At 53.0% G+C, this 23684-nt stretch overlaps 4 protein-coding genes across 9 annotated transcripts; 3 read left to right on the top strand and 1 right to left on the bottom strand.

The window, feature by feature from the left end:
- Positions 1–322: 322 nt before the first annotated feature.
- On the bottom strand, positions 323–7776 carry RXRB (retinoid X receptor beta). Of its 4 annotated transcripts, none has more exons than XM_053602023.1 (10): positions 7287–7776; positions 6336–6580; positions 5667–5823; positions 5026–5205; positions 3694–3866; positions 2615–2744; positions 2307–2439; positions 2101–2204; positions 1668–1773; positions 323–1558 (listed from the first exon to the last, which is right to left on the bottom strand). In XM_053602023.1, exons 1-10 carry the CDS (start codon positions 7513–7515, stop codon positions 1411–1413), a joined length of 1605 nt encoding a protein of 534 aa, XP_053457998.1. In that variant the 5' UTR covers positions 7516–7776; the 3' UTR covers positions 323–1410. The 4 variants fall into 4 exon arrangements, with proteins under 4 accessions (XP_053457998.1, XP_053457999.1, XP_053458000.1 ...); XM_053602024.1 differs by having other exon boundaries at positions 2101–2192; XM_053602025.1 differs by lacking the exon at positions 6336–6580.
- A 63-nt stretch (positions 7777–7839) lies between these two features.
- SLC39A7 (solute carrier family 39 member 7) lies at positions 7840–11489 on the top strand. 2 transcript variants are annotated; one of them, XM_053602028.1, is made up of 8 exons: positions 7840–7977; positions 8293–8707; positions 8797–8965; positions 9138–9191; positions 9318–9476; positions 9612–9752; positions 9944–10140; positions 10593–11489. In XM_053602028.1, exons 2-8 carry the CDS (start codon positions 8297–8299, stop codon positions 10863–10865), a joined length of 1404 nt encoding a protein of 467 aa, XP_053458003.1. In that variant the 5' UTR covers positions 7840–7977; positions 8293–8296; the 3' UTR covers positions 10866–11489. The 2 variants fall into 2 exon arrangements, with proteins under 2 accessions (XP_053458003.1, XP_053458004.1); XM_053602029.1 differs by lacking the exon at positions 7840–7977 and having other exon boundaries at positions 8388–8439; positions 8813–8965; positions 10593–11273.
- Positions 11483–13849, top strand: HSD17B8 (hydroxysteroid 17-beta dehydrogenase 8). Of its 2 annotated transcripts, XM_053602030.1 has the most exons (9): positions 11483–11776; positions 11951–12168; positions 12267–12383; positions 12491–12583; positions 12676–12761; positions 12870–12954; positions 13162–13204; positions 13384–13458; positions 13657–13849. In XM_053602030.1, exons 1-9 carry the CDS (start codon positions 11491–11493, stop codon positions 13671–13673), a joined length of 1020 nt encoding a protein of 339 aa, XP_053458005.1. In that variant the 5' UTR covers positions 11483–11490; the 3' UTR covers positions 13674–13849. The 2 variants fall into 2 exon arrangements, with proteins under 2 accessions (XP_053458005.1, XP_053458006.1); XM_053602031.1 differs by lacking the exon at positions 12491–12583.
- Positions 13850–15134: 1285 nt separating this feature from the next.
- Positions 15135–19425, top strand: RING1 (ring finger protein 1). Its single transcript, XM_053602022.1, has 7 exons — positions 15135–15642; positions 15753–15884; positions 16657–16817; positions 16913–17128; positions 17863–18252; positions 18433–18706; positions 19014–19425. Exons 2-7 carry the CDS (start codon positions 15807–15809, stop codon positions 19113–19115), a joined length of 1221 nt encoding a protein of 406 aa, XP_053457997.1. The 5' UTR covers positions 15135–15642; positions 15753–15806; the 3' UTR covers positions 19116–19425.
- The last annotated feature ends 4259 nt before the right edge of the window (positions 19426–23684 follow it).

Raw genomic sequence — 23684 nt, 5'->3', positions numbered from 1 at the left:
CCGGGTCTGCCCGGAGCCCGCGGTGTGGCCGGATCGAGCCGAGGCGCCGCCGCCCGCTGGCGCTGGGAAGGCACAAGCGAACAAGGCGCCTTTGAGAATCAGCCTCCCCCCCTTTCCTCCTCCGGCCCGCCCCGCCCCCAGCCTGGCACACCCTCTTTCCCCCTCCCCGACAAAGCGCGCCTTGTGTCCCCCACCCTGCGCCTGCCTCTAGGGCCCCAGGGAGCCTCGGCAGCGGGTGTCCAGGGAACAGTCCAGAGCTCCCAACCGGATACCGCCTCCAAGCCCGATGGCGATGGCGCGGCCCATCCCCGTGGCACCTCAGTCCAGAAAACAACTTTAATTTGAAAGCGATTTTATGTGTGAATGAGAGAGGAAAGGAACCCTAAAGAGAAGAGACGCAGGGCAAAAATCATGCAGCCCCAATACCCCATCTCTTCGGGCCGGCCACCTCCCCTCAATTCTCAGGCCAGGATCATGTGTCCCCAGCCTAATGCTGTGAGTCCAGGGCTGGAGAACTGTGAAGGGAAGGACTGGGGACCGCACTCACCAATCCATCCCCTGCAAAGCCCTGTCATCACAGCCTAGGCCCCTTCCACAAATTAGACAGTAAGAGATGGGAGAGAATTGGGAAGGGGAGGTGCTTGGAGAGCCCCAGAGAAGGACCATCTCAGGGGCCTGCTTCTCCCAACACCCACCTCCACCACTGGCATTTCTTAGTCAACCAAGGAAAATACAGTACTTCTTTGAGTCTAACTGCAAGTCTCTATCCTCAGAGGAAATTAAAAATAGATTATTCCTACATGTCCCACCAGCCCTTCACCACCACCACCATTTTTATTTTCAGTCTGACTGCAGGAGGTGAAGTGTTGGGGACATTAGTCAGGAGACAGTGATAAGGCCTTCCCTCTTCCAGAGAGGCACATATCTGCCAGGTTTGGGAAGAGAGAGGCCTATAAGATCTCTATTCCCATGTCCATCAATTTGGGGGGCCTGCCCCCCAATAACCATCTCTGGGGGAGTTCCCTATTTCTATTCTTCAGATAGGGAACAAAGTGAGGCAAAATGAAAAGGAAACAAGGTCCCAGGAGCAGGGCCAGTGCTTTGTGCTGGATGGACAGTGGGTGACAAATCACCCCAAATCATGAGACCCCAACAAATTCAGAGACTCAAGGCCACTGAAGGGAGACATCCAGTCCTCACAGGGATCTGGGATCCCCTCTGACTTGGTATATGAAGCAAACCCCTTGGAAGGTTTGTAAATTCCCTTGGAGGTCTCAGTCAGTTTTGCCCTGTACTTCTTAACCCACCAAGGTTCTGAAAACAAGGCCCTTCCCACCCTGCCCCAGGGTTTGGAGTCCCTCTTGGATGTGTGCTCCTCAAGTGTGAGAAGCACCATGTTCAGGTCTAAGCTCAGGCCAGCTGATGGGGAGCCTCAAGCATCTCCATGAGGAAGGTATCGATGGGGGTGTCACCAATGAGCTTGAAAAAAAACAGATGTTCTAGACATTTAAGGCCGATGGACCGTAGGGCAGGAAGACGGAGCAGCAACTTGGCAAACCTAGGGTGGAGGTGGAAGGAGTGAGAGCGGGAAGTACACAGGACCTGAACACAACCTCATGGCACTCCCCACTCCCATGGCAGCCTCAGGCCCCATGACTCCATCTCACCGTCCCTGCTGCTCAGGGTACTTCTGCTTGCAGTAGGTCTCCAGTGATGCATACACTTTCTCCCGCAGGACCTCCACCTCGCTGGGGTTAGAAAGGCCCTTGGCATCTAGAATCGGAAGGAAGAGAGGAGGAAGAAGAAGAAGACAAATCAAATCAGAAGAGACATGGAAGTGTGGCCCACAGAATGTTCCTTTTGGCCCCCACCTGCTTGCCTTTTACCAGATGCCTGGCAAGGGAAGCAGGGCCCACTGTGTTTGTAGGATAGGGTCAGAAGGGAATGTATCAGTGGATGGGGGTTTTTCCTTGGTCAGTTGGGAGGTCTCCAGGTTGAGGGTCTTACTGAGGGGATAGCTGGGTAACTTAGGAGTCTCTGGAGAAGAGGAGGCTCCAAGGTTGCCTTGGCCTTGAGAGACAAGGGTAATCCTCCTCTTACCTGGATTAAACAGAATGATTGCCCTCAGGCAGCCAAGCTCTGTCTTGTCCATCCTCATGTCACGCATTTTGGACACTAGCTCTGTCAGCACCCTGGAGAGGGACCTGCAGGTCACTCAAAGGTCACAGCTCAGCCAGCCTTGGACACGGACCAGCCTATAGCCCCACCCCTCTACCAACATGCCAACCCAGCCGAGGGCCACTAACCGATCAAAGATGGCTCCAACGCCTGCAGAATGGGCTGAGTTGCGGTGCACATGAAGACCTGTGGCGAGGAGGATGCCATCTCGAACATCAATGGATCGGTGGGAGAAGGAGGCAATGAGGAGCTCATTCCAGCCTGAGTGGGGTGGCAAAGGTAAGGAGCCAGAGATAAGGCCATATGATTCAAAGCACATCAGTAGAAGAGAAGGTAAGAGGTGGTGAGGTCAGCTAGCTTGGCTCCCTCAGTATATAAGGTATGGCAAGTGGGGTCTCTAAAGGTCCCGAGGTCAAAGAGATCCAAGGTCACTGACCTGCCCGCAGCAATATGACCTGGTCATCCAGAGGCAAGGAGGAAAAGTGTGGGATCCTCTTCGCCCACTCAACAAGTGTGAATAGTTGCTTGTCAGCAGCCTGACAGATGTTAGTCACAGGGTCATTTGGCTGCAAGGGACGAGGGTGGGGGTAAGAGTTATGGAAGATTTGGAGGTATACTAGGAACCCCTTGTGAGAAATACTTTTTTTTTTTTTTTGAGACAGAGTCTCACTTTGCCACCTTCCCTAGAGTGTCATGGCATCAGAGCTCACAGCAACCTTAAACTCTTGGGTTCAAGTGAGTCTCATGTCTCAGCCTTCCAAGTAGCTGGGACTATAGGTGCTCACCACAATGCCTGGCTATTTTTAGAGACAAGGTCTTGCCCTTGCTCCAACTCTTGAGCTCAAGCAATCCACCTGCCTCTGCCTTCTAGAGTACTGGGATTACAGGCGTAAGCCACCACGCCTAGGTTGTGAGAAGTTCTTGACACCCCCTCTTTTTGTTTTTCTTTTTGGAGACAGAGTCTCACCATATCACCCTCAGTAGAGTACCGTGGCATCACAGCTCATAGCAACCTCTCTTGGGCTTAAGCGATTCTCTTGCCTCAGCCTCCCAAGTAGCTGGGACTACAGGCACCTGCCACAACCCAGCTATTTTTTGGTCGTAGTTGTCATTGTTTGGTAGGCCCAGGCTGGGTTGGAACCCGCTAGCTCAGGTGTATGTGGTTGGCACCCTAGCCGCTGAGCTACAGGCGCTGAGCCTACCACCTTCTTTTTATACAGTCTTCCTTCAAGCCCCATCTAAACCAATCCATGTAAGTGAGGCTTCCCATCTGACATTCATGTTAATGATTTAGGACTTGCCTATGGTTATGTCAGTGGGGTGTTTTAGGATTGAGGATGGAAGAGCTATCACACCCATCTCAGATGTTTGAAAGACCTGTTTGCCCACACTTCCAGTCCCAAGCAGTGTTGGGAGGGTTGTAAGGGGAAGGGAGGGGGAGGTGATATAGAACAGACCTAGATTCCCTCCCCAACCCCCGATCATGAAGAAGGTTGGATTGACCCCATCACTCACGCTGCTGCCGCTACCCCCTGTTCCCCCAGGACTTTCAACACCCTGGTCACTCTTCTGCTCCACAGCAAGCTCTGCCTCCAGGATCCTGTCAACAGGCATCTCCTCAGGGGCTCCCCCAGCCCCCTCCCCATCTGCATCCTTGTCCTTTCCCCGCTGACGCTCTTCTTGTACCGCTGCAGGGGATAAAAGGGAGAAAAAAATGAAAAGTCAGCAGCCAGCTATGAAGGGGTCCCGCAAATATCCTTAGGGCCTTATCAGGGTGTCATGGCCCTTGGGTGATATTTATAGGAATTGGGGAAGTCACTAGAAACAGTAGATTGGAGGCGACTTGGAAGCAGGGATTATAAAAGGGCAGATAAGTCAAGAAGAAAGGAAGAAACTGGTAAAGGAATTAGGGAAGAATTTAAATAGAGGCCTACTACATGCTAAAAAACATACTGACAGACATATTAAGCATGGTTTAACATTCACTCAATTATCACAACACTTTGAGCTCATTCCCATTTTTAAAGATGAAGAACTTGGGACTCAAAGAATTAAATATTTCGCTTATATTCACACAACACATGGCATGTATGTGTATGCGTATGCCTGACTGCAACTCTTATGTGCTCTTCTGACTCAATAAACAGGCAGTAAAAGAAGCACTGGTCTGGGTCTTCAGAGATATGGTTTCTATTCCCAGCCCTGCCATTCTTTTGTGCATAACCTTGGGAGAGCCAGGCCTCAGGCTCATCATCTCTAAATTGAGGGATTTCACCAACTCTAGAGTATGATTTCACCATACTCTAAAGTGTCTCTCTTAGAACTTTAGGAATCAGCTTAAGTAGACAAGATGTAAATAAAGAAGAGGTAAAGAAAGCCCTGAGATCTTCAGTCAAGCCTATAGCTTGTAAAAGCATAGAGTTCCAGAAGTCAGAAAAACGATCACAGATAATTTACTAGATGGAGATCAGAGAAGGTGCATGGCACCAAGGAAAGGAGGGACTAACCAGACTAGAGGAGAGATGAAAAATCGTATTATGAGTGAGGAAAAGTTATCCTACCCTAGGACCAGACTGGGGAAGGGTCACAGGTACAGGCTACACAGGCAATACCACAACTAAGGAAACTCAAAGGCCAGAGCAGGGTACCAGGAGAAAGGCTGATGAGGAGGGGGGAGACAAAGTCAAATACCGCCCTCTAGAGGGGAAGAAAGAACAGTTTGCCTTCCTGAGAGAGAGCGTATGTGATTTTCTTCAGTCTTCCCTTTCTCTCCTCATTTCTCTCTCATTGAGTAGGGTGGGAGAGAAAGGGCCTGTGTCTAGGAAGCCTGGGCAGACAAGTCCTTACCCTCCCTCTTCATGCCTGTGGCCAGACACTTCTGATAGCGGCAATACTGACAGCGGTTTCGCTGGCGCTTGTCCACTGTGCAGTCTTTGTTGTCCCGGCAAGAGTATGTAAGGTCTTTACGGATGGTGCGTTTAAAGAAGCCCTTGCAGCCCTCACAGCTGTAAACCCCGTAGTGTTTTCCTAAACAAGGAGAAGAAGAGAATTAAGAAAATTGCCTGGATGGGCGACGCCTGTGGCTCAAGGAGTAGGGCACCAGTCCCATATGCCGTAGGTGGCGGGTTCAAACCCAGCCCCAGCCAAAAACCACAAAAAAAAAAAGAAGAAAATTGCCTGGAGATCCCTTCACCATTAAGTCTCTTGCCAATCTTCCCCAAGCAAAACTTAAGTCTTCCCCATGTTTGTCAAATACAGAGATGGGGAGCCAGGAAGTGAGAAATGAACCAGTCCCTCTTTCCTCACTGTACAGACCTTTCCCTTCTGACCAACCCCCTACCCCATCCCACATCTGAGCCTCAGGTTCCTTATTCTCTTCAGGTCTCCGCCAGATAACCTGCTCTAACTCAACCCCATTAAGTCACATAGGTGATGGTAAATGTCCCAGACTTTCTTTCTTCCTCTCTGCTGAGCCTCTGAACTCATACCTGAGCTTCTGTCCCCGCAGATTGCACAAAGCCGTTTGCCAGCCCCAGGGCCACCTGGAGGGGGTGGACAGTGCAGGCCCCGGACCCCTAAGACAGGTGGCTTCACATCTTCAGGGGGGCCAGACCCACCCCCAGGGAGCGACACTGTTGAGTTAATCTGGGATGGGGGAAATACGGAAGTCACAGGAAGACTCGTTGGGAGGGAGAATCTCACAGAAGAGACAGAAATCATACCCTTACCACTAGGCAGGGCCCTGCATTGCACATTCCAGAGGGAATTATTTACACTACAGTCTATGTGAAGAGCCATCCCCAGAACACCACCCAAAAGAGAACAGATATAAACAGTTCCCCCCTGAAACTGCAACACAGTGGCTCAGAAGAGCATGTGTCTCAGAAGAGCAGACAGAACCAAAAGGGCAGAAAATCACCAATAGATGGAAAGGATGTCAAGAATATCGGGGTTCTTTTATAGAATTGGGAAGAAGCATGCACTGAAAGATCAGTCACCTCAGGAAGGGCAAGGGGTCTTACAAGGACCACAGGCCTGCCAAGATTAGAGGACTGGAAAGTCAGTGGGCCATGGGTAAGTTCACACAAGGATCTGGGATTACAAGGAAAACAAGGAAATGAAAGCGGAGAGGTAGTAAGTGGGTCACAACCTCTCACCTGGGGGCTGCTGACAGGACCGGAGAATCCTGGGGGAGCTGGAGGGGGCAGACCAGGGGACCCCATGGAAGAACTGATGACTGGGAAAGGGGAGCCCAGTGGGGGTGGTGGCATAGGGGGTGGGGGTGGGGCCCCAGAGCCTCCAAGGGATGAGGCTGCTGAAGGAAGTAGGGGTGGCCCAGGAGAAGGGGGACGGATCCCCTGGGGAAGGGGATTCGGGGAGGAGCTGTCTGGACTTCGAGAGTCTGAGAGAGGGGTACAAACAGGCACAGAGACACACAGAGACAGGAGAGACAAAAAGAGAAAATGAGTCTTTGATCATCCAACTGGAGATTTTAATTCTCTAATCCCCCACCCTGCCCCTGTTCAGCCCTCCCCATCCACCCATCCCCAAATGTAGAGACACCTTGCTGTCAAAAAACAGTGTAATTCCTAATAGTGCTCAGACGTGGAGGCTGACAGAGAGGATAGTTCAGGTAGGGAAAAATTTTCAGCAATGCATCTGAATGAACGCCAGGTCACCCCAAGCCAGATGCGTTTCGTGGGTGGGGCAGCACGTGGGCAGGACTATTCAACTCCTCCAGTCCCAGCATATAGCCAGGCAGCCCGAGCGTGCAGTGGAAAGAGATAAAGAGGACGAGACCCCTCCTAGGACGCAGGATGTGCCCTCAAAGGTCCAAAGCAGTCAAACTCAAGGAGAATCGTGTCCTTTCCGCGCCCAGGGCCTGTGGTGCTGCAGGGCCTCAAGAGGCCTCGATTAGGAGGGCGGAAGCTCCCCCGCCCCGCCCCGCCCCGGGGAGGAGGGAGCTAAAGCCCTCGGGAGGGAGGCGATGCGTGTTTACAAACAAGGGGGCGGGAGCGCCAAGGAAAGAGCACCAGGGGACGGTGCGGGGGGAGGGGTTGCAGATAACACGGTCAGCGGCTTGCCTGCCGGTCTGCTAGGACACTCACCCCGCCCGCTGTCGCCCATCCCGTCCCGTCCAGCCTCCCCCGGCTCCGGCTCCGGGGTTTGTTGTTCTCCCGCTGCCGCCGCCGCCGCCGCTGCGGGATCCAGCCAGGGCCGTCGCCGCCGCCACCGGGACGCGACCCCACAATGCATTTCTTTTCGCACCCCCACCGGCCCACACTGCCCTGCGGCATGCCGCTGGGGGAGGAAGGGCGGGCGAGCGGCCCAAGACATGATCCCTGGATGAGTGTAGGGGTACCGAAGAGGTGCAAGGGATTCCCAAGTATTGATCGGAGGACTAGATGAGCACGAGGAAGCCCCTGAGAAAAAGAATCTGGCCTGGATCGGGTCGAATTAAGCTCTTCACTCTGCTCTGTACCAAAATGACAGCGCCGATGTGGCAGCCATCTTTGTACAAACGGGAAGTCTCTGCGCTAGTTCCCGCCCCCTCGTCTACTTGGAAACTGAGGAGGCGGTCTCCTTAGGCCTGTTAGCCCGCCTCGCCCACCCTCCCCTCAAATAACCTTTACGCTTGCGCACGCGCACCAGGGCTTGGTGGCTTTGCTGCTACAGGAGTGCGGCCATATTGGTAAAGGTATCCTGGCCAAGGTAGAACCGCACTTCCTGTTCTCGCGGGAGCTTAAGGCGGGACTGCCACGTCCGAGCAAACCGGGAAAGGACTGGATCCCGGAGCCGGTGAGAATTCCCTGTTTTTCTTAGGTTCTTTTCCAGGCCTTTTCCCCACCTAATGGGCCATAGATTCAGGTCCCAGAAAGTCCCGTAAAGTGGCGGGTCAAAGCCTAAAGTGGTGTTCCAGGGGCCCAACATCTGGGAGGGGGTTTGGGATAAAAAAAAAAAAAACAAGTCTTGGGAACAATGTGGGTGGGAACATAATGGAATGGGGGCGCGGCCCATAGAAATGGACGGAGGGCGCTATTGGAATAAAGCGGACCCTGCATAGGTATAGAGTTAAGGGTTAAGTGGAATCACTGTCTCTGTCCCTCTGGTCAGCGTGATGGCCAGAGGCCTGGGGGCCCCCCACTGGGTGGCCGTGGGACTGCTGACCTGGGCAGCCTTGGGGCTGCTGGTGGCCGGACACGGGGGTCATGGAGACCCGCACGAGGACCTGCAAGAAGACTTCCATAGCCATAGCCACAGGCACTCACATCAAGATTTCCACCATGGACACAGCCATGCCCATGGCCATGGCCACACCCATGAGAGCATCTGGCATGGGCCTACCCACGGTCACGACCATGGACATTCACATGAGGATTTGCACCATGGCCATAGCCATGGCCACGCCAATAAAAGAGTCTATTACCAAGGACATGGACATGACCATGAGCATAGCCATGGAGGCTATAGGGAGTCTGGGGCTCCACGTATGAAGCAGGACCTGGACACTGTCACTCTCTGGTCCTATGTGAGTCTCCAGGGGATGGGGGAGAGAGGAGCTTGTTCTGGATTGTTGGAAAACTGCACACTATTTGACCCCTGACTCTCCCTCATTAGGCACTGGGGGCCACAGTGCTGATCTCTGCAGCTCCATTTTTTGTCCTCTTTCTAATCCCTGTGGAGTCAAACTCCCCAAGGCATCGATCTCTGCTCCAGATCTTGCTCAGTTTTGCTTCTGGTGGTCTCCTAGGAGATGCCTTCCTGCACCTTATCCCTCATGCTCTGGGTAAGTAACCTCTTATTTCTACACAAATCTTAACCTACTTTATTCTTTGGGGAAAAAGGGATGTTTTTCCTTTGTAATCCCTGACCTTCCAATACTCCCCCAAATATACACCCTATGGAACAGATACACCCTGATCTGCTTTTTTTTTTTTTTTTTCTCTCTTTTTTTCCAGAACCTCATTCTCACCACACTCTGGAGCAGCCCGGACATGGTCATTCCCACAGTGGTGAGAAAGACACAGATGGGAACAGGAGTTGGGTTGCTTTCTCTTCCTATTCTTCACCTCCTGCACTTGAGGAGGAGGAGTCTGGAATCCACATCTCCTTTAATGTCTCAATGGCTCCATTTCCAGGCCAGGGCCCCATTCTATCTGTGGGACTGTGGGTTCTCAGTGGAATTGTCGCCTTTCTTGTGGTGGAGAAATTTGTGAGGCATGTGAAAGGAGGACATGGACACAGTCATGGACATGCTCATGGTCACACTCGTGGAAGTCATGGACATGGAAGACAGGGTGAGCCTAAAAAAAGAAAACTCTCCTGAAAGCCACCTTGCCTGCCTCAGAATCCCCTCATACGGCTCTCTAGAGGGAGAAGATATGTCAGAAAATCTCTTTTTCCCATTTTGACCAACTCCTTTCTTCCCTCAGAGCATTCTTCAAAGGAGAAACAGAGCTCGGAGGAAGAAGAAAAGGAAGCAGGGGGGTTGCGGAAGAGGAGAGGAGGGAGCACAGTACCCAAAGATGGACCTGTGCGATCTCAGAATCCTGAAGAAGAAAAAACAGGCTCAGGTGAGGGCCAAGAGATTGGTGAGCATCATCTTCAATCACATGAAATATGACCCATGGGTAATGAAAAATGTCTGGGTAACGCCAAGAGGTAAGGTGGGAAGTGCACTCTGACGGGAGATGTGAGAATGGCCAAGACTGGGACTGGTGGTAGTGGATGCCTCTGATCACTTTGTCTTCTTGTCCTGTATAAGACCTACGTGTATCTGGGTACCTGAATCTGGCTGCTGACTTGGCACACAACTTCACAGATGGTCTGGCCATTGGTGCTTCCTTTCGAGGGGGCCAGGGGTTGGGGATTCTGACCACAATGACTGTCCTGCTACATGAAGTGCCCCATGAGGTCGGAGACTTTGCCATCTTGGTCCAGTCTGGCTGCAGCAAACAGCAGGTTGGTGCTGATGTTTACCAAACGTGGTTACCTCAAATCCTTTATTCCTGCTCACTTACACAAAACCCAAAACTGCCTGCATTGGTTCAAACAAATTATACTATCATTTGTAACAAATCCTCTAGAGACGAAGAGGAAGTTCTGTTTTCTTTGTCCCATAGGCTTGGTATTTCTTAAACTGTGGTCTGTAAACCATCTGAATGGTTTTATTTGGGTCTTAACACACACACAAACACAAGCAGTCATATAGGCCTACTGTATCAGAAAGTCTATGGAAAGGACCTCTTTGATCTCTAAAATATCTCAGAAATTATCTCGCCTAATCCCCCCTTTTTTATTTTCCAAAGATGTATACCCTACACCTATACACTTCTATCCCACCAGCCACTTCTAAACCACAAATAATCTTTAGCTGTTGGTGAATGCCTCTCTCTTTCTTTTCTGCCCACCAGGCGATGCGTCTACAACTACTGACAGCAGTAGGGGCACTGGCAGGCACAGCCTGTGCCCTTCTAACTGAAGGAGGGGCTATAGGCAGTGAAGTTGCAGGTGGTACAGGTCCTGGCTGGGTCCTGCCATTCACTGCAGGTGGCTTTATCTACGTAGCAACTGTGTCTGTATTGCCTGAGCTATTGAGAGAGGCATCACCATTGCAGTCACTTCTGGAGGTGCTGGGGCTGCTGGGAGGAGTCATCATGATGGTGCTGATTGCCCATCTCGAGTGAGAGGTGGATGAACCACCCCTACCCCATCCCAAATCCCCTATCTCCAGATCAGGGGTCTGTGAAAGTTGGAGGCCCTGGCCAGGGATATCTGCCAAAGGAAAGAACTGTAACTTAGGAGAATGGTAACTTTGGCATTAGGGCCTTCAACGTTTGGCAGTCTTACTGGGGCTGTAGAGGTGAGAATGAGAAGCCAGAGGGACCATAGTATTGGGCACTGCCTGACCATGTTTGGTTTGGAGGGCTACATGGGGCCATGAAGAAGGCTGGAAGGGAGAGGGGTGATGGCAACCTACCTGGGGTCCCCTACTCCACCTGTTCTCTGAGGACCAAGCTGCTGCACAGAAAGTTCTCCAAGGTCCACCTTCATCTTCTTCTACCAGTTGTGGAGGCTCCAGGAAAGAGCCCTAGACAGGGAGGGCAACAGAAGTTGGGGATAAACATCAATTAAACATCAATCGTGTGTCCTGATTTGGGGAATGATTGGAGGGATGGGGAGAGGGTTAGTTGGTAATTTCATGGCCTAATTTTTTTTGTTGTTTTGTTTCTGTTCTTTTTATATCACTGTGTTTGAATTGAGGGGAAGGGGTGGTGACCAGAAATAAAGTCCTCGGATCTTCTGCCCCACATGCAGTCTTTGTTTTCTTTGGTGGTGGTGGTGGTGGGGGGTGTCTTCCCACTCTCTAGGCCCCCAAACGGTAAAGTCTGGCCACGCCCCTGCAGTGCGAGGTCGGCCTGCGCTGGTGACCACAGATGGCCTAAGGCTAGCCGGGCTTCGATTGGCCCTGGTTTTGCCTTCGCCTTGCCCTCTCTGCACTCGGATTGGCTCGATGCAGAGGTGCCCGCCTTCCCGCAGCCCGCTATGGCGACACAGCTCCAGCTCAGGCTCCGCTCCGCGCTGGCCCTGGTCACAGGTTGAGGGGGTGCTTTCCCAAGGCGGGTTCGGGTACCGGAGTGATGTCAGTGGACGCGCCTTCGGACTCCACCGCCACTGTGACCTCTGGCCCCTTATCCAAGTTGTACTAACTCTGCGCCCTGTGACACCTGACCCTACCTAGTCCCACCCCTCGTGTTCTCTCCTACCTCAGGTGCGGGTAGCGGCATCGGCCGGGCGGTCAGTGCGCGCCTGGCCAGAGAGGGGGCCGCCGTGGCCGTCTGTGACCTGGACGGGGCAGCGGCACAGGAGACGGTGCGGCTGCTAGGCCGACCAGGGAGCAAGGAGGGGGCGCCCGGAGGGAACCACGCTGCCTTCCAGGCTGATGTGTCTGAGGCCAGGACCGCCAGGCGCCTGCTGGAAGAAGTGCAGGTGAACGCCAGGCAACCTTGCCCGCTTTAAAGCTATGTTGTGTCCACTGCCCCCAGCTCTTTGTGGGTTTTTTTGGTATGTAACCTCCCCTCCTATAGGCCTGCTTCTCTCGACCGCCATCTGTCGTTGTGTCCTGTGCGGGCATCACCCGGGATGAGTTTCTGCTCCACATGACCGAGGATGACTGGGACAAAGTCATAGCTGTCAACCTCAAGGTGGTGACCTCTGAACCTGCGATTTCCAGTATCCCCTAGCCTGGGTAGGGAGTTGAAGGGCTGTCACCCCAGCTGATCTTTTCTGTCTTACTACCCATTCCTACCAGGGCATCTTCCTAGTCACTCAGGCCGCAGCCCAAGCCCTGGTGTCCACTGGTTGTCATGGTTCCATCATCAACATCAGTAGCATCGTAGGAAAGGTCGGGTTGAGGGGATGAGGTCACCAGCTAAGTGAGCATACAGAGGAGAGCCTCTCCTTGAGATTCATCCCAGGTTTCTGACTCACCTACAGGTGGGGAACATGGGGCAGACAAACTATGCTGCATCCAAGGCTGGAGTAATTGGGCTGACCCAGACTGCAGCCCGGGAGCTTGCACGGTGGGTCACATGTTTGAGGGTGCTGGGGAGTTTTGCTAAGGCATGTGTGAGTCTGAGGGAGGGGTCAGTGTTTGGTCCTTTCCAGAGCAGCCACTCTCCTTCCCACAGACATGGGATCCGCTGTAATGCTGTCCTCCCAGGGTTCATTGCAACACCCATGACACAGAAAGTGCCACAGAAAGTGCTGGACAAGGTAGGAGGCTGTGGCTACAAGGTGGAATCATTCAAAAACCCCAATTCTTTGGGCTTCAAAAAGAGAATGCTAGTCACGGTGCCTGGCAAACAGTAGATACTCAATAAATGTATAAGGCATGAAGACAAAAGAAAAACGGGTCCCAGATAAGGTTTTCAAAAACTCCATAAAAGTAACTTACACCCATATATGAGTGTTTCCTTACAGGTGACCAGAATGATCCCGATGGGACACTTGGGGGACCCTGAGGGTGAGCACTGAGTGGGGAGGGGTCCTGAATGAAGGGATCTCAAAGTTTGTGGTATTTTTGAGAAGACTGGTGATTGGGGTATGTGTGCTTGGGGAGGGAGTGTCTTTGGTGGGAGATGATGGCTACTTTGGGTCTATGGGAGTGAGTAGGGTTCTACCCTCTCCCCTCCATTTCCATAGATGTGGCAGATGTGGTCACATTCCTGGCATCTGAAGACAGTGGATACATCACAGGGGCCTCAGTGGAAGTCACTGGTATGAGGCCAACATGGGAAGAGAGAGGGCAAAGAACTAGAACCCATACTATATGAGAAAGCAAGTGAGGGGAGACTAGAGCCACTGTGGGAAGGACAGAGGTTCCTGAGACCAGGAACAGAAATGGGCTCCCCACCCCCACCCTGCCCATTTGTCTCTCCACCCATGCATCTGTCCAAATGTTTCTGCCCCTTCCAGGAGGTCTTTTCATGTAACTGCCTCGAGGACCCTGGATTCTGCTTACTCCCCAGCACTCTGCCCGGTCTCCTACTGATGAGGACTCTAAGTTCCCAGGCTACAAAAAGGGTGGCAGTGTATGGCTCAGGAATGCTGAATATGGGAGGCAGGGGTGCTTGTGACCCTAATAAATTCCAAATCCTCTTCCCTGCCACCTCCGGTTCTTCTTGTGTCCAAGCTCTCAGACCCTTCCCCACCTCCCCCTCCTTTCCCTTTCCCAAAGGATTGTTCCCTTTCACTGCCTGGTCTCCCAGGGCAACCCCCGCCACCGGGTGTGAGAGGAAAGTGTGTGTCACTGTGTATTCGTGACACTCTGGGTCTTTTTGGAGAAAGGGGTTTCTACATCACCCCTTTCCACTGATCCTGCATCACCACTCCTCACCCCCCAACTCCCTGGGTCCTCAGTGGTCCCCAAAGATTATCTGTTCACAGCCCCATCCTGGTGTCCAGTCTGGCCTTGAGAGGGGGTCTTGGAACAGGTGGCCCTCCCCCACCCCTCTCTTTTCTTTGAGTCCCCCCTCCCCTTTCTCTCCACCTTACAATAGCTGCAGCCAGCTTGGGGTCGATGGGGGGGATTAGGGGAGGGGGCCAGGATTAGGGGAATGAACCAGCCGATGAAAGGGGCTGGAGGAGAGCAGAAAGGAGGGGGTTGGGAGGAGGAGGAGGAAAGGGAGGGGGTCTGCGCTAATCGACTCTGGCGCCCACATAAGGACTGGCCACGGACTGAAGGAGAGGACAGGGAAGTAGGGGGGAACTGGGGTGGGGGGCAAAGGGATCCATGGCTGCCTTGTTCCAGAGACAGGCCACCCCCTGGCAGCCGCAGCCCAAGTCCGGGAGCCCCAACTTGGACTGGTGGGGACAGGACTCCCATCACGATCTCTTTCCCCACCCCACCCTCTGACCCCATTCCCTGCTTTCAAAGAGGATCGCTCTGCCCTTCCTCTTCTCTTTCCTCCTTTTCCCCTTCCTTTACTCGAGGGTCCTGGAAGAGGCTTCTGCCCACCTCTCACTCCAGACATTCTGCCCCTGTGTCCCCCACCTATATGCACACACCCACTCCATGGGGGCCCCATCTGTGTGTCTCTGCTTCCGCGTGGTGTCTATTCCTTCGTTCCTCCCGTGCACCTCCCTCCGGAGCCCCGGGCCGTGGCTCTTGATTGTCCAAACGCAATTCTCGAGTCTTTGGCTCCGGCCGAGAGTTGAGTCTGGACGTCCAGAGCCGCCGCCCCCAAACCTCGAGGGGGAGAGCGGGTCGGAGGGTCTAGGGAGACCCAAAGCAGAAGGTGGAGCAAGTCTCCAGAGTGATAAGGGGAATCCTGGGTACATCTGGATCTGGTCGCGTTCACAGGACAGTAGGGCTAAAGCGGCAGAGGATCTTTTGTAGCTTTTCCCCCCCGGGGATCCTGGCTGGGGTTTCGAAGTTGTGTGTGTCGAAGGATGGGGAAGGGTGGAGGGGTGATGCCCAGGGCTGCCAGAGTCAGGGAGGTGGCCTCTTTCTACAGCCCTCGGTCCTCTCCTGGGGTCCGGGAGATCCCAGGCCCCGCCCTCGAAGCGGAGGCCCCGCATCGGGTAGGGAACTGTGGCTAAAGTTGTTGGCCGAGCAACGGTTCTGGGCTGGGGGTGGAGACTGTAGTCCCCACGTGGTTCGGGACTCCCCGGACGTCGGCTCTTCACGCGGGAAAGGCGCGTCTCGTGAGTGGGGAAAGCCCTGCATCCACGTCCCATCCCACCAGTTCTGCGAGTGGAGAATGACGTCTCCACCAGCGGGGGGGTAGAGTGGAGGGACAGGCGGAAGTGACGTAGGACCCCAGCGCCGGGGCCATGGCGGCGGCGGCGGCGGCGGGAGCTGCTGTCTGAACGGTAGCTGCGGACCGAGCGAACTCGGCCCAGGAGCCCGGGCCTCGAGAGAGGCGCGGCCGCTGCGGGAGCGCCGACTGCCAGAGCCGGGTAAGGGGTAGAGCCGGCGCGCGGCAGGGGGCGGAGAGGGGCGCTTCTGGAGGGGCGGGGTCTGCGCGGTGGTTGGCCCCCCTAACACCCTCCCTTCCCCACCTCCCCAGCCTTCTCCTCCTCCACGACTGCAGAGTCCTGGTGGGTGTCTGTGCCCGGTCACCATGACGACGCCGGCGAATGCCCAGAATGCCAGCAAAACGTGGGAACTGAGTCTGTATGAGCTGCATCGGACCCCGCAGGTGACAGAGATTCTCCCTTCCCAGCTTACCCCCTCCCCCAAACCCCTGAATCCACAGACCCCATCACACAACCTGTTTTTCATTCTTTACTCTACGAAGCCCTGTTCGATTGCAGACTTTCTGGCGCTACCTTTGAATCGGCTTAATCTTTTCAAAGCACTTTCACATTTAACTTATTTTATCTCACTTAATCCTCAAAACAACCCTGCCAGAGAAGTAGAGCAAGTATTACTATTTTCATTTGAGATATAATAAACAGACACAGAAATTACCTTTCCTGTTCCTCAGTTCAATGTCATAGGTCATCAGTTCATATAAGATTCACCTTGGGAGTTTATTAAAAATAGAGCTTCATGCCCCCTCATATTTTGATTCAGTAGCCAGATGGAGCTTCAGAATATGCTATTCTGAACAGGCATCTTAGGGGATTCTAATATAAGTAGTACCAGGACCACACTTTAAGAAATTCTGTTGACAAATCTTCAAATCACAAATCTGTCTCCATCTCTAGGCCTCTCACCAAACCTCAGGTGCTCCTATTCCAAAGCTACTCTTAGTTAATGGACACTAATGCTTTTTGTTCTCCATTCTCTCCAAATTAATATCCCCCCTCCTCTTTCTTTGAATTCCCATCTTCTTCTAGTGGCCAACATGGGTACCCAGATTCTGCCATCTCACTCTGTTTCACAAAACACTTATTTCATGGACTGCTGCTTTCTAAAACTCCTTTCCTCCCACCCCATACTACCTTCCCACTCACTGGTACCTCCAGGAAGCCATCATGGATGGCACAGAGATTGCGGTTTCCCCTCGGTCTCTGCATTCGGAACTCATGTGCCCTATCTGCCTGGACATGCTGAAGAATACAATGACCACCAAGGAGTGCCTCCACCGATTCTGCTCTGACTGCATTGTCACAGCCCTGCGGAGCGGGTAAATGGCTTTTGGGGCCTTCTCTCTGATCTTGGTTCAGCCTTCACTTCACTTCCCTAGACTGACAACTCAGACCTTCCTTTCTCCTACCCCAGGAACAAGGAGTGCCCTACCTGTCGTAAAAAGCTGGTATCCAAGCGATCCCTACGGCCAGACCCAAATTTTGATGCCCTGATCTCTAAGATCTATCCCAGCCGGGAAGAATATGAAGCCCATCAGGACCGAGTGCTCATCCGCCTCAGCCGCCTGCACAACCAGCAGGCACTGAGCTCCAGCATCGAGGAGGGGCTGCGCATGCAGGCCATGCACAGGTGCAGGGGTCAGGAGAGAGGTTGAAACAGGACTAGTGGGACTGATCTGTGGGTCAGATTCCTAGTACTGTCTTTGCTGCCTGCCAACAGCAAAGCCTCAGCATCCTAGGAGCTTACTACATCTTGATCATTAGGCTTGGAAATCATGGATGTAAACTGGGCTTGTTTGTAAGCAATGGGCACTGCTATTCTTAAGAAAAAAAATAGTTTATCTCCTGACTTTTTAAAAGTTAGAACAGTAGAGCAATTTTGAGAATAAGCTCTGGATTCGTACCACTGGGGATTATATCACCTCCTAGGCAAGCATTTCTCAGTCTTTAATATGTATGCAAATTACTTGTTGGTCTTGTTAAAAAATGCAAACTCTGATTCAGTAGGTCTAGAGCTGGGTCCAAGAGTTTGCATTTCACAAACTCCCAGGTGCTGCTATGCTAATAGTTCTTGGATCACACTTTGACAATAGAGGCCCTATGATCTCAAACAAGTTACTTAGCCTCCATAAGCCTCAGTTTCCTCAGCCATAAAATTAAAATAATTACCTACATCATTGGAGTTTGTTGTTTTAGGTGAGGGAATTGGTATAAAACACCTAACAGAGTGCTTTGCACATAGTTAATGTTTAATAAATGTTAGGTATTATCATTAGGATTTCTCTGATCTCTTAATTCTCTGAAGCTTAAAGTCTAAGTCCCTTATCCCTAATGCTTTCTAACCTTAACCACTTGCTTTTACAGGGCCCAGCGTGTGAGGCGGCCGATGCCTGGGTCAGATCAGACCACAACGATGAGTGGGGGGGAGGGAGAGGCCGGGGAGGGAGAGGGGGATGGAGAGGATGTGAGCTCAGACTCTGCCCCTGATTCTGCTCCAGGCCCTGCTCCCAAGCGACCTCGTGGAGGGGGTGCAGGGGGGAGCAGTATAGGGACAGGAGGAGGTGGCACTGGTGGGGTGGGTGGGGGCGCTGGTTCTGAAGACTCTGGTGACCGGGGAGGGACCTTGGGAGGGGGAACCCTGGGCCCCCCAAGCCCTCCTGGGGCCCCCAGTCCCCCAGAGCCAGGTGGAGAAATTGAGCTCGTGTTCCGGCCTCACCCCCTGCTCGTGGAGAAGGGAGAATACTGCCAGACTAGGTGAGGAGCCCTGTGTTTCCCCAGACCACTGAGAAACCAAAGATCTCAGAGATTTCTCTCAGAAGTGGGCTTTTCCCAAACCCAAAAAGAAACCCTAACCCAGAGGTCCTTTGGGAAAGCCCGTACCTCCCTTCCCTTGAGGCTTCCTGTACTCTAAACCTGCCTTCCTTCCCACTCCAGGTATGTGAAGACGACTGGGAATGCCACAGTAGACCATCTCTCCAAGTACTTAGCCCTCCGCATTGCCCTTGAGCGGCGGCAGCAGCAAGAAGCAGGAGAGCCAGGAGGGCCTGGCGGGGGTGCCTCTGATACTGGGGGACCTGATGGGGGTGGTGGGGAGGGTGGAGGTGCCGGAGGAGGTGATGGTCCTGAGGAACCTGCTTTGCCAAGCCTGGAGGGTGTCAGTGAAAAGCAGTACACCATCTACATCGCACCTGGAGGTGGAGCATTCACGGTGAGAGCCTCTGAACACGGTGGTATAAGTGGGGAAAGAAAGGAAGGGTAGCCTGGGACTATACAAACGTGGACCCCAACCTCTGAGATCATGGGCTCTCTTCTCTCCTTCTGCATCCTCCATCTCCTTCTCTCCCTCCTCTCCCATCACTCCTTGTGCTCCTACTTTGCCCCATCCCTTTTATTATTCCCTTTTCCTTCCCCTCTCCCTTGGTCACCTTTTGCCTTTCTTTCATTCATTCATTTCTTTCATCTTCTCCAACTTTGTTCTCTCTTCCCCCTCCCTTTCCCTTTTATACTCTCCCTAGACACTGAATGGCTCGCTGACCCTGGAGTTGGTGAATGAGAAGTTCTGGAAGGTGTCACGGCCCCTGGAGCTCTGCTATGCCCCCACCAAGGATCCAAAGTGACCCCAGAAGGGGACAACCAGAGGATGGGACCATAGGATGTCCCTATATCCTGCTCCATCATCCCAGCTTTTTTGTCCCCCACTACCCCCCAGCCCTGCCAGCCAGCAAGAGGACACAAATGAGAACAAGTGGCTTTTATACAAAGTATCTATATCAGATTCTTCTATATTGTACAGAGTGGAGTATATGCCTCCATCTGCTGCCTTTTCTATTGCCCCCCAACCTCTCATCTATACAAGGTGTTGGGGAAGGTGAAGAGCCCACACCTTCACTCCAGCAACAACAAATGTGCTTTTTTTCCTCTTTGAAACCTGCAGTTCTGTGTCTCTGTTTATCAGGGGTGTATTAGAAAAAAAAAGATTGAGGAGGGGGACCTAGACATCATGTGGGGTTAGTCTTGGAAATGGGAAGAAAATGTCTGAGGTTATTCACTACGTTCCTTCAGAACCTCCAAATTGGAACATATATAGGAGAATAGGATCTGTGAAGCTGGGAGAGAGGATGGAAGAACAGAGAGGTGTGAAGTCAGATCCCAAACTTGGCCCCTAAAACCTGAATCGCCCTGCCTGAAATCCATGGTTTCAATGCCAAAGAGAAAACAGGAAAGTTGTTCAACAGACAAAGGCATGTTTGTAGACACAGACAAGACAGTGTTGATCGGAAGAGAAATAATTCCTCATCACTTTGAGAAGAGGGGAGGGTGAAGGTCGCTGTTCCACATCCTGGGCTGCCACTCAAAGAAGGGCAGGAAGGGCTGGGGACTACAGTTCCTGGGAGCTTGCAGCCTATGCCCGCTGGCGGGGCCGAGAGAAGGGACGCCCCTAGGGAATTGCAGTTCTGCGCCGGTCCAGGCAGCGGCTGAGAGCAGAGCAGTGGGGGCGTCGAAGAAAGCCGCGGCTGGAGCTGGGCCTCAAGTTCCAGGCTGGGGCACAGGAACGCACGACTGCACTCTGTCCAGAGCAGTGCAGGGGCCAGGGGAAGACAAATTGCTTCTCCAGGTGGGACTGACGCTACCTTCCACCCCAAGCCTCTCTGCCGCTCGCTTCCTGTTTCTGCTGCCCTAGTCGCCCTCACCCCCAGCAGTTTCACATTCCTCCCCCCTCGCTAATTTCTCTCTGGGGCAAAGGAGCCAGCAGTGCAGGTAAAGCCCGTTAGGCCCTCCCAGTTCCTCACACTTGGCAGCCGACCCCAGGGCACCCTACTCCACCCTTGGGATTTCTCGTTTGTTCCCCTTGTCCCTGGTACTGTCAATACCGCAGATGCGGGCAGGCATCCTCCAGCCCCAGCAAGTACTGCAAACCTGGTGATCTGGTTGGAGACCCCTGGCCTGGTGAAGTAGACAAAATCTACCCTCGTAGGAACCCTTTCTACACTCGCCTCTCTAGGATCCAAGATCCTGACTCCCCTTCTCTGGGATCCCAACTGCCCAGGGGTTGCAACGCTCCTGGGAGGTTGGGGCAGAAGGCAGGTGGGCGTTGCTCCTGGAGCTTCAAAGCAGAGAAGCAGATGGGGAGGCGACGGGTGAGGCACTCAGGTGGAAGCTGAAGAGTACGGAATTAACCCAGCTTCTCTTCTGGTTCCATGGGCTAGAGCATCTCCCCTCACTCTCCTCGTTTTCCCCAGCCCTGACCGACCTTGCAGCCTCTTCTCTTGCCAGTCCCTCTTCCCTCTGAAACAGCCTGCTGCCTCCCTGGTCGCGCTCTCAGCTCCGCAGGGGCCACCTTCGCAGGCCCTCCCCTGCTCTCCACTTGTGGCGTTTTGCCTCATGCCCCCTCTCTGCCGAGAGTACTCTCGCCCCCCCACCCCTCCTAACTGTGAACTTCTCAGACTTGGCTGTTTAGATCACGCCACTTGGAAGACATAGAGGAACCCATTGCCCTGCGTATTATGTCTCCCCTACCTACTCCCCAAGAAAAAATAACCACTCCAGCCTGACCAGGCATCGCCTTTCCCCAGTGCTGAAAAGAAGGAAGTATCTGAGTCTCAAGGTAGGGTGGGCTCCAATTCTGTTCCCCTTTCCACTGGGGTATTTCCTTCAAATCCTTCAGTCCCTCTCAGTCAAGTCTGCATTACTGAGCCAGATGAGAGATACAAAGTATACAAAAGAGAAGATTATTTTTTTCTTTTTCATTTTATTTTGATTAAGGCAAAGTAGGAGCACAAAGAGTGATGGGAGAGGAGGGAGAGGAGGAGATGGAGGATGCAGAAGGAGAGAAGAGAGCCCATGAGCTCAGAGGTTGGGGTCCAGGTTTGGGCAGTCCCAGGCTACCCTTCCTTTCTTTCCCCACTTATACCACTGTATGCAGGACACACTACAACAGGGACTTTACCTAACAGATGAAAACATTGTAACCTCATCATTTGTGCCCTCATATTAATCTGAAAAAAAAAAAATTTTTTTTTTTGAGACAGTTTCAAGTTGTTGCCCTCGGGGGAATGCTATGGCATCACAGCTCACAGCAACCTCAAACTCTTAGGCTTAAGTGATTCTCTTGCCTCAGCCTCCCAAGTAGCTGGGACTACAGGTGCCCACCACAATGCCAGGCTATTTCTTTGTTGCAATTGTCGTTGTTTAGCAGGCCCGGCTGGGCTCAAACCGTGCTAGCGCCGGTGTACGTGGCTGGTGCTATAACCACTGAGCTATGGGTGCTGAGCCTAATTAAATCATTTTTGAAAGAAGTTCAAAGCACAGTGTTTTTTACTTTTTTTTTTTTTTTTAGATGGAGTCTCACTTTATTGCCCTTGGTAGAGTGCCATGGCATCACAGCTCACAGCAACCTCAAACTCTTGGACTTAAGCAATTCTCTTGCCTCAGCCTCCCAAGTAGCTGGGACTATAGGCGTCCACCACAACACCCGGCTATTTTTGTTGTTGTTGTTGCAGTTGTTGTTTTAGCTGGCCCAGGCCGGATTCAAACCTGCCTGCCTCAGAGTATGTGGCCGGCGCCCTACCCACTGAGCTGCAGCAGGCCACCCCATCTGAACATTTTTTTAAAAGATGAAACTCAGGGGGCGGTGTCTGTGGCTCAGTGGGTAGGGTGCTGGCCCCATATACCAAGGGTGTTGGGTTTGAACCCGGCCCTGGCCAAACTGCAACAAAAAAATAGCCAGGCGTTGTGGCAGACACCTGTAGTCCCAGCTACTTGGGAGGCTGAGGCAAGAGAATCACCTAAGCCCAGGAGTTAGAAGTTGCTGTGAGCTGTGACGCCACAGCACTCTACTGAGAGCAATAAAATGAGACTCTGTTTCTAAAGAAAAAAAAAAAAAAGATGAAACTCAATGACGTGTCAACTCCTTTCCTTTAGCCTGAATGGCAGGTAGCTCAAGCAGGGAGGTGGCTGTAGGCCAGAAGGGTAGTCAGGAGGTAAGACTGGGCTGGAGAAGGAAAGAGAAGAGGCTTTCTGCAAGGGGTAGAGGAGATGTAGGAAGGAGCCTCTCTTCCCCTTACCCTCCCCACCACTCATCCACCCCATCTCCTGCCACTTTATCTCTCTCACTTTACCCCAGACCAGAGCAGATGATATATCTGAATGCAGAAGCTGAGCCCTGGAGCCCTTTCCCGGCCTCAAATGTGGAAAAGACTTCAGCTAAGGGGCCCGCCTGACCCAGTACCTATACTTCCACAGCTCTTTCCATAGCGCACACCTGGCCCAGCCCCACTGCACACACCTGTCACTGCAGCCAGGGTGACAACGGCTTCCCCCATGAGTGCTAGCCTGCGGCAGCATGCCACTACACACACAGGCAATCAGCCCTACACCTTACATCTATGCTGCCTGTGGATGGGGTTTAGGCTACCACTCCAGCCTCGTCTATCACAAGAAGGCTCACTTAGTGAGAGCCCCTTCCTCTGCCTAGAATGTAGTAAGCACTTCACCCAGAATGGCAGCCTGGTGGGGCACGTAGGGAAGATGCCCTACCTGTGCAGTGAGGGTGGCTGTGGCTTCCACCAGCACCTCTGGTTCATGGTCCACCACTTGGTAGCCCTGCTGTCCACTTGTTCTGCTGAGCTAGAACTCTGGTCCGCTCTGCTGTGCTACTGTGCAGCACGGCACACAGTAAGAAGCCTTTCCCCTGCTCCAGTGTGGTGAGGGAACAGGCTGCCACTCCAGCCCGCAGGACCTCAGTGGGAGTAGCCCCACAACTCCAGCCAGTGCAGCAAGGGTTTGGGTAGAGCTCAGGGCTGGTACAGCACCAGAAAGACCACAGGGGCGAGGCTGCAAGACATGGCTTCTGATACAACTCCAACATGGCACCACACCATGACAGGCCCTGCTGCCCGTGGCTGTAGCTTTACTGAGATTACCCGTCTGCCAGGCGTCACACAGTGGGGAGAGAGGGGAGCCAGAGCCCCTGAGGCAGTACCCCCCAACAACCCTGCAGCACTTGAGGGGTGACAGGACAGCCTTGGTGACAGACTCCCTCCACCTATAGGAGGTATAACAGAGCATAGCTCCCACCCCTCCCCCAGCCAGAGTGACTTTTAGAGCAACGACACAGGGTGGCAAGAGTGTCTCACCTGAACACACTTAAAGCTGGAATGGCCAGCTCCACCTCACTCTAGACCGAA

Source organism: Nycticebus coucang, chromosome 9 (genome assembly GCF_027406575.1).
Source record: "Nycticebus coucang isolate mNycCou1 chromosome 9, mNycCou1.pri, whole genome shotgun sequence".
NCBI classification, from domain to species: domain Eukaryota; kingdom Metazoa; phylum Chordata; class Mammalia; order Primates; family Lorisidae; genus Nycticebus; species Nycticebus coucang.
This window is presented reverse-complemented; position numbering and strand designations above follow the sequence as displayed.

Bases quoted from the DNA above. Each gene is read 5' to 3' on its own strand.
- RXRB (XM_053602023.1), bottom strand. From the start codon at position 7,515: ATGTCTTGGGCCGCTCGCCCGCCCTTCCTCCCCCAGCGGCATGCCGCA. The intron at 5,824-6,335 runs GTGAGAGGTTGT...CCCCCATCCCAG, and splicing joins GTCCTGTCAGCAGCCCCCAG to ATTAACTCAACAGTGTCGCT. The intron at 2,745-3,693 runs GTGAGTGATGGG...CGTCCCTTGCAG, and splicing joins CAGGGGGTAGCGGCAGCAGC to CCAAATGACCCTGTGACTAA.
- SLC39A7 (XM_053602028.1), top strand. From the start codon at position 8,297: ATGGCCAGAGGCCTGGGGGCCCCCCACTGGGTGGCCGTGGGACTGCTG. The intron at 8,966-9,137 runs GTAAGTAACCTC...CTTTTTTTCCAG, and splicing joins CCTTATCCCTCATGCTCTGG to AACCTCATTCTCACCACACT. The intron at 9,753-9,943 runs GTGAGGGCCAAG...GTCCTGTATAAG, and splicing joins AGAAGAAAAAACAGGCTCAG to ACCTACGTGTATCTGGGTAC.
- RING1 (XM_053602022.1), top strand. From the start codon at position 15,807: ATGACGACGCCGGCGAATGCCCAGAATGCCAGCAAAACGTGGGAACTG. The intron at 15,885-16,656 runs GTGACAGAGATT...TGGTACCTCCAG, and splicing joins AGCTGCATCGGACCCCGCAG to GAAGCCATCATGGATGGCAC. The intron at 16,818-16,912 runs GTAAATGGCTTT...CTCCTACCCCAG, and splicing joins GTCACAGCCCTGCGGAGCGG to GAACAAGGAGTGCCCTACCT.
- HSD17B8 (XM_053602030.1), top strand. From the start codon at position 11,491: ATGCAGTCTTTGTTTTCTTTGGTGGTGGTGGTGGTGGGGGGTGTCTTC. The intron at 12,169-12,266 runs GTGAACGCCAGG...CCCCTCCTATAG, and splicing joins GCCTGCTGGAAGAAGTGCAG to GCCTGCTTCTCTCGACCGCC. The intron at 12,955-13,161 runs GTAGGAGGCTGT...GTTTCCTTACAG, and splicing joins CACAGAAAGTGCTGGACAAG to GTGACCAGAATGATCCCGAT.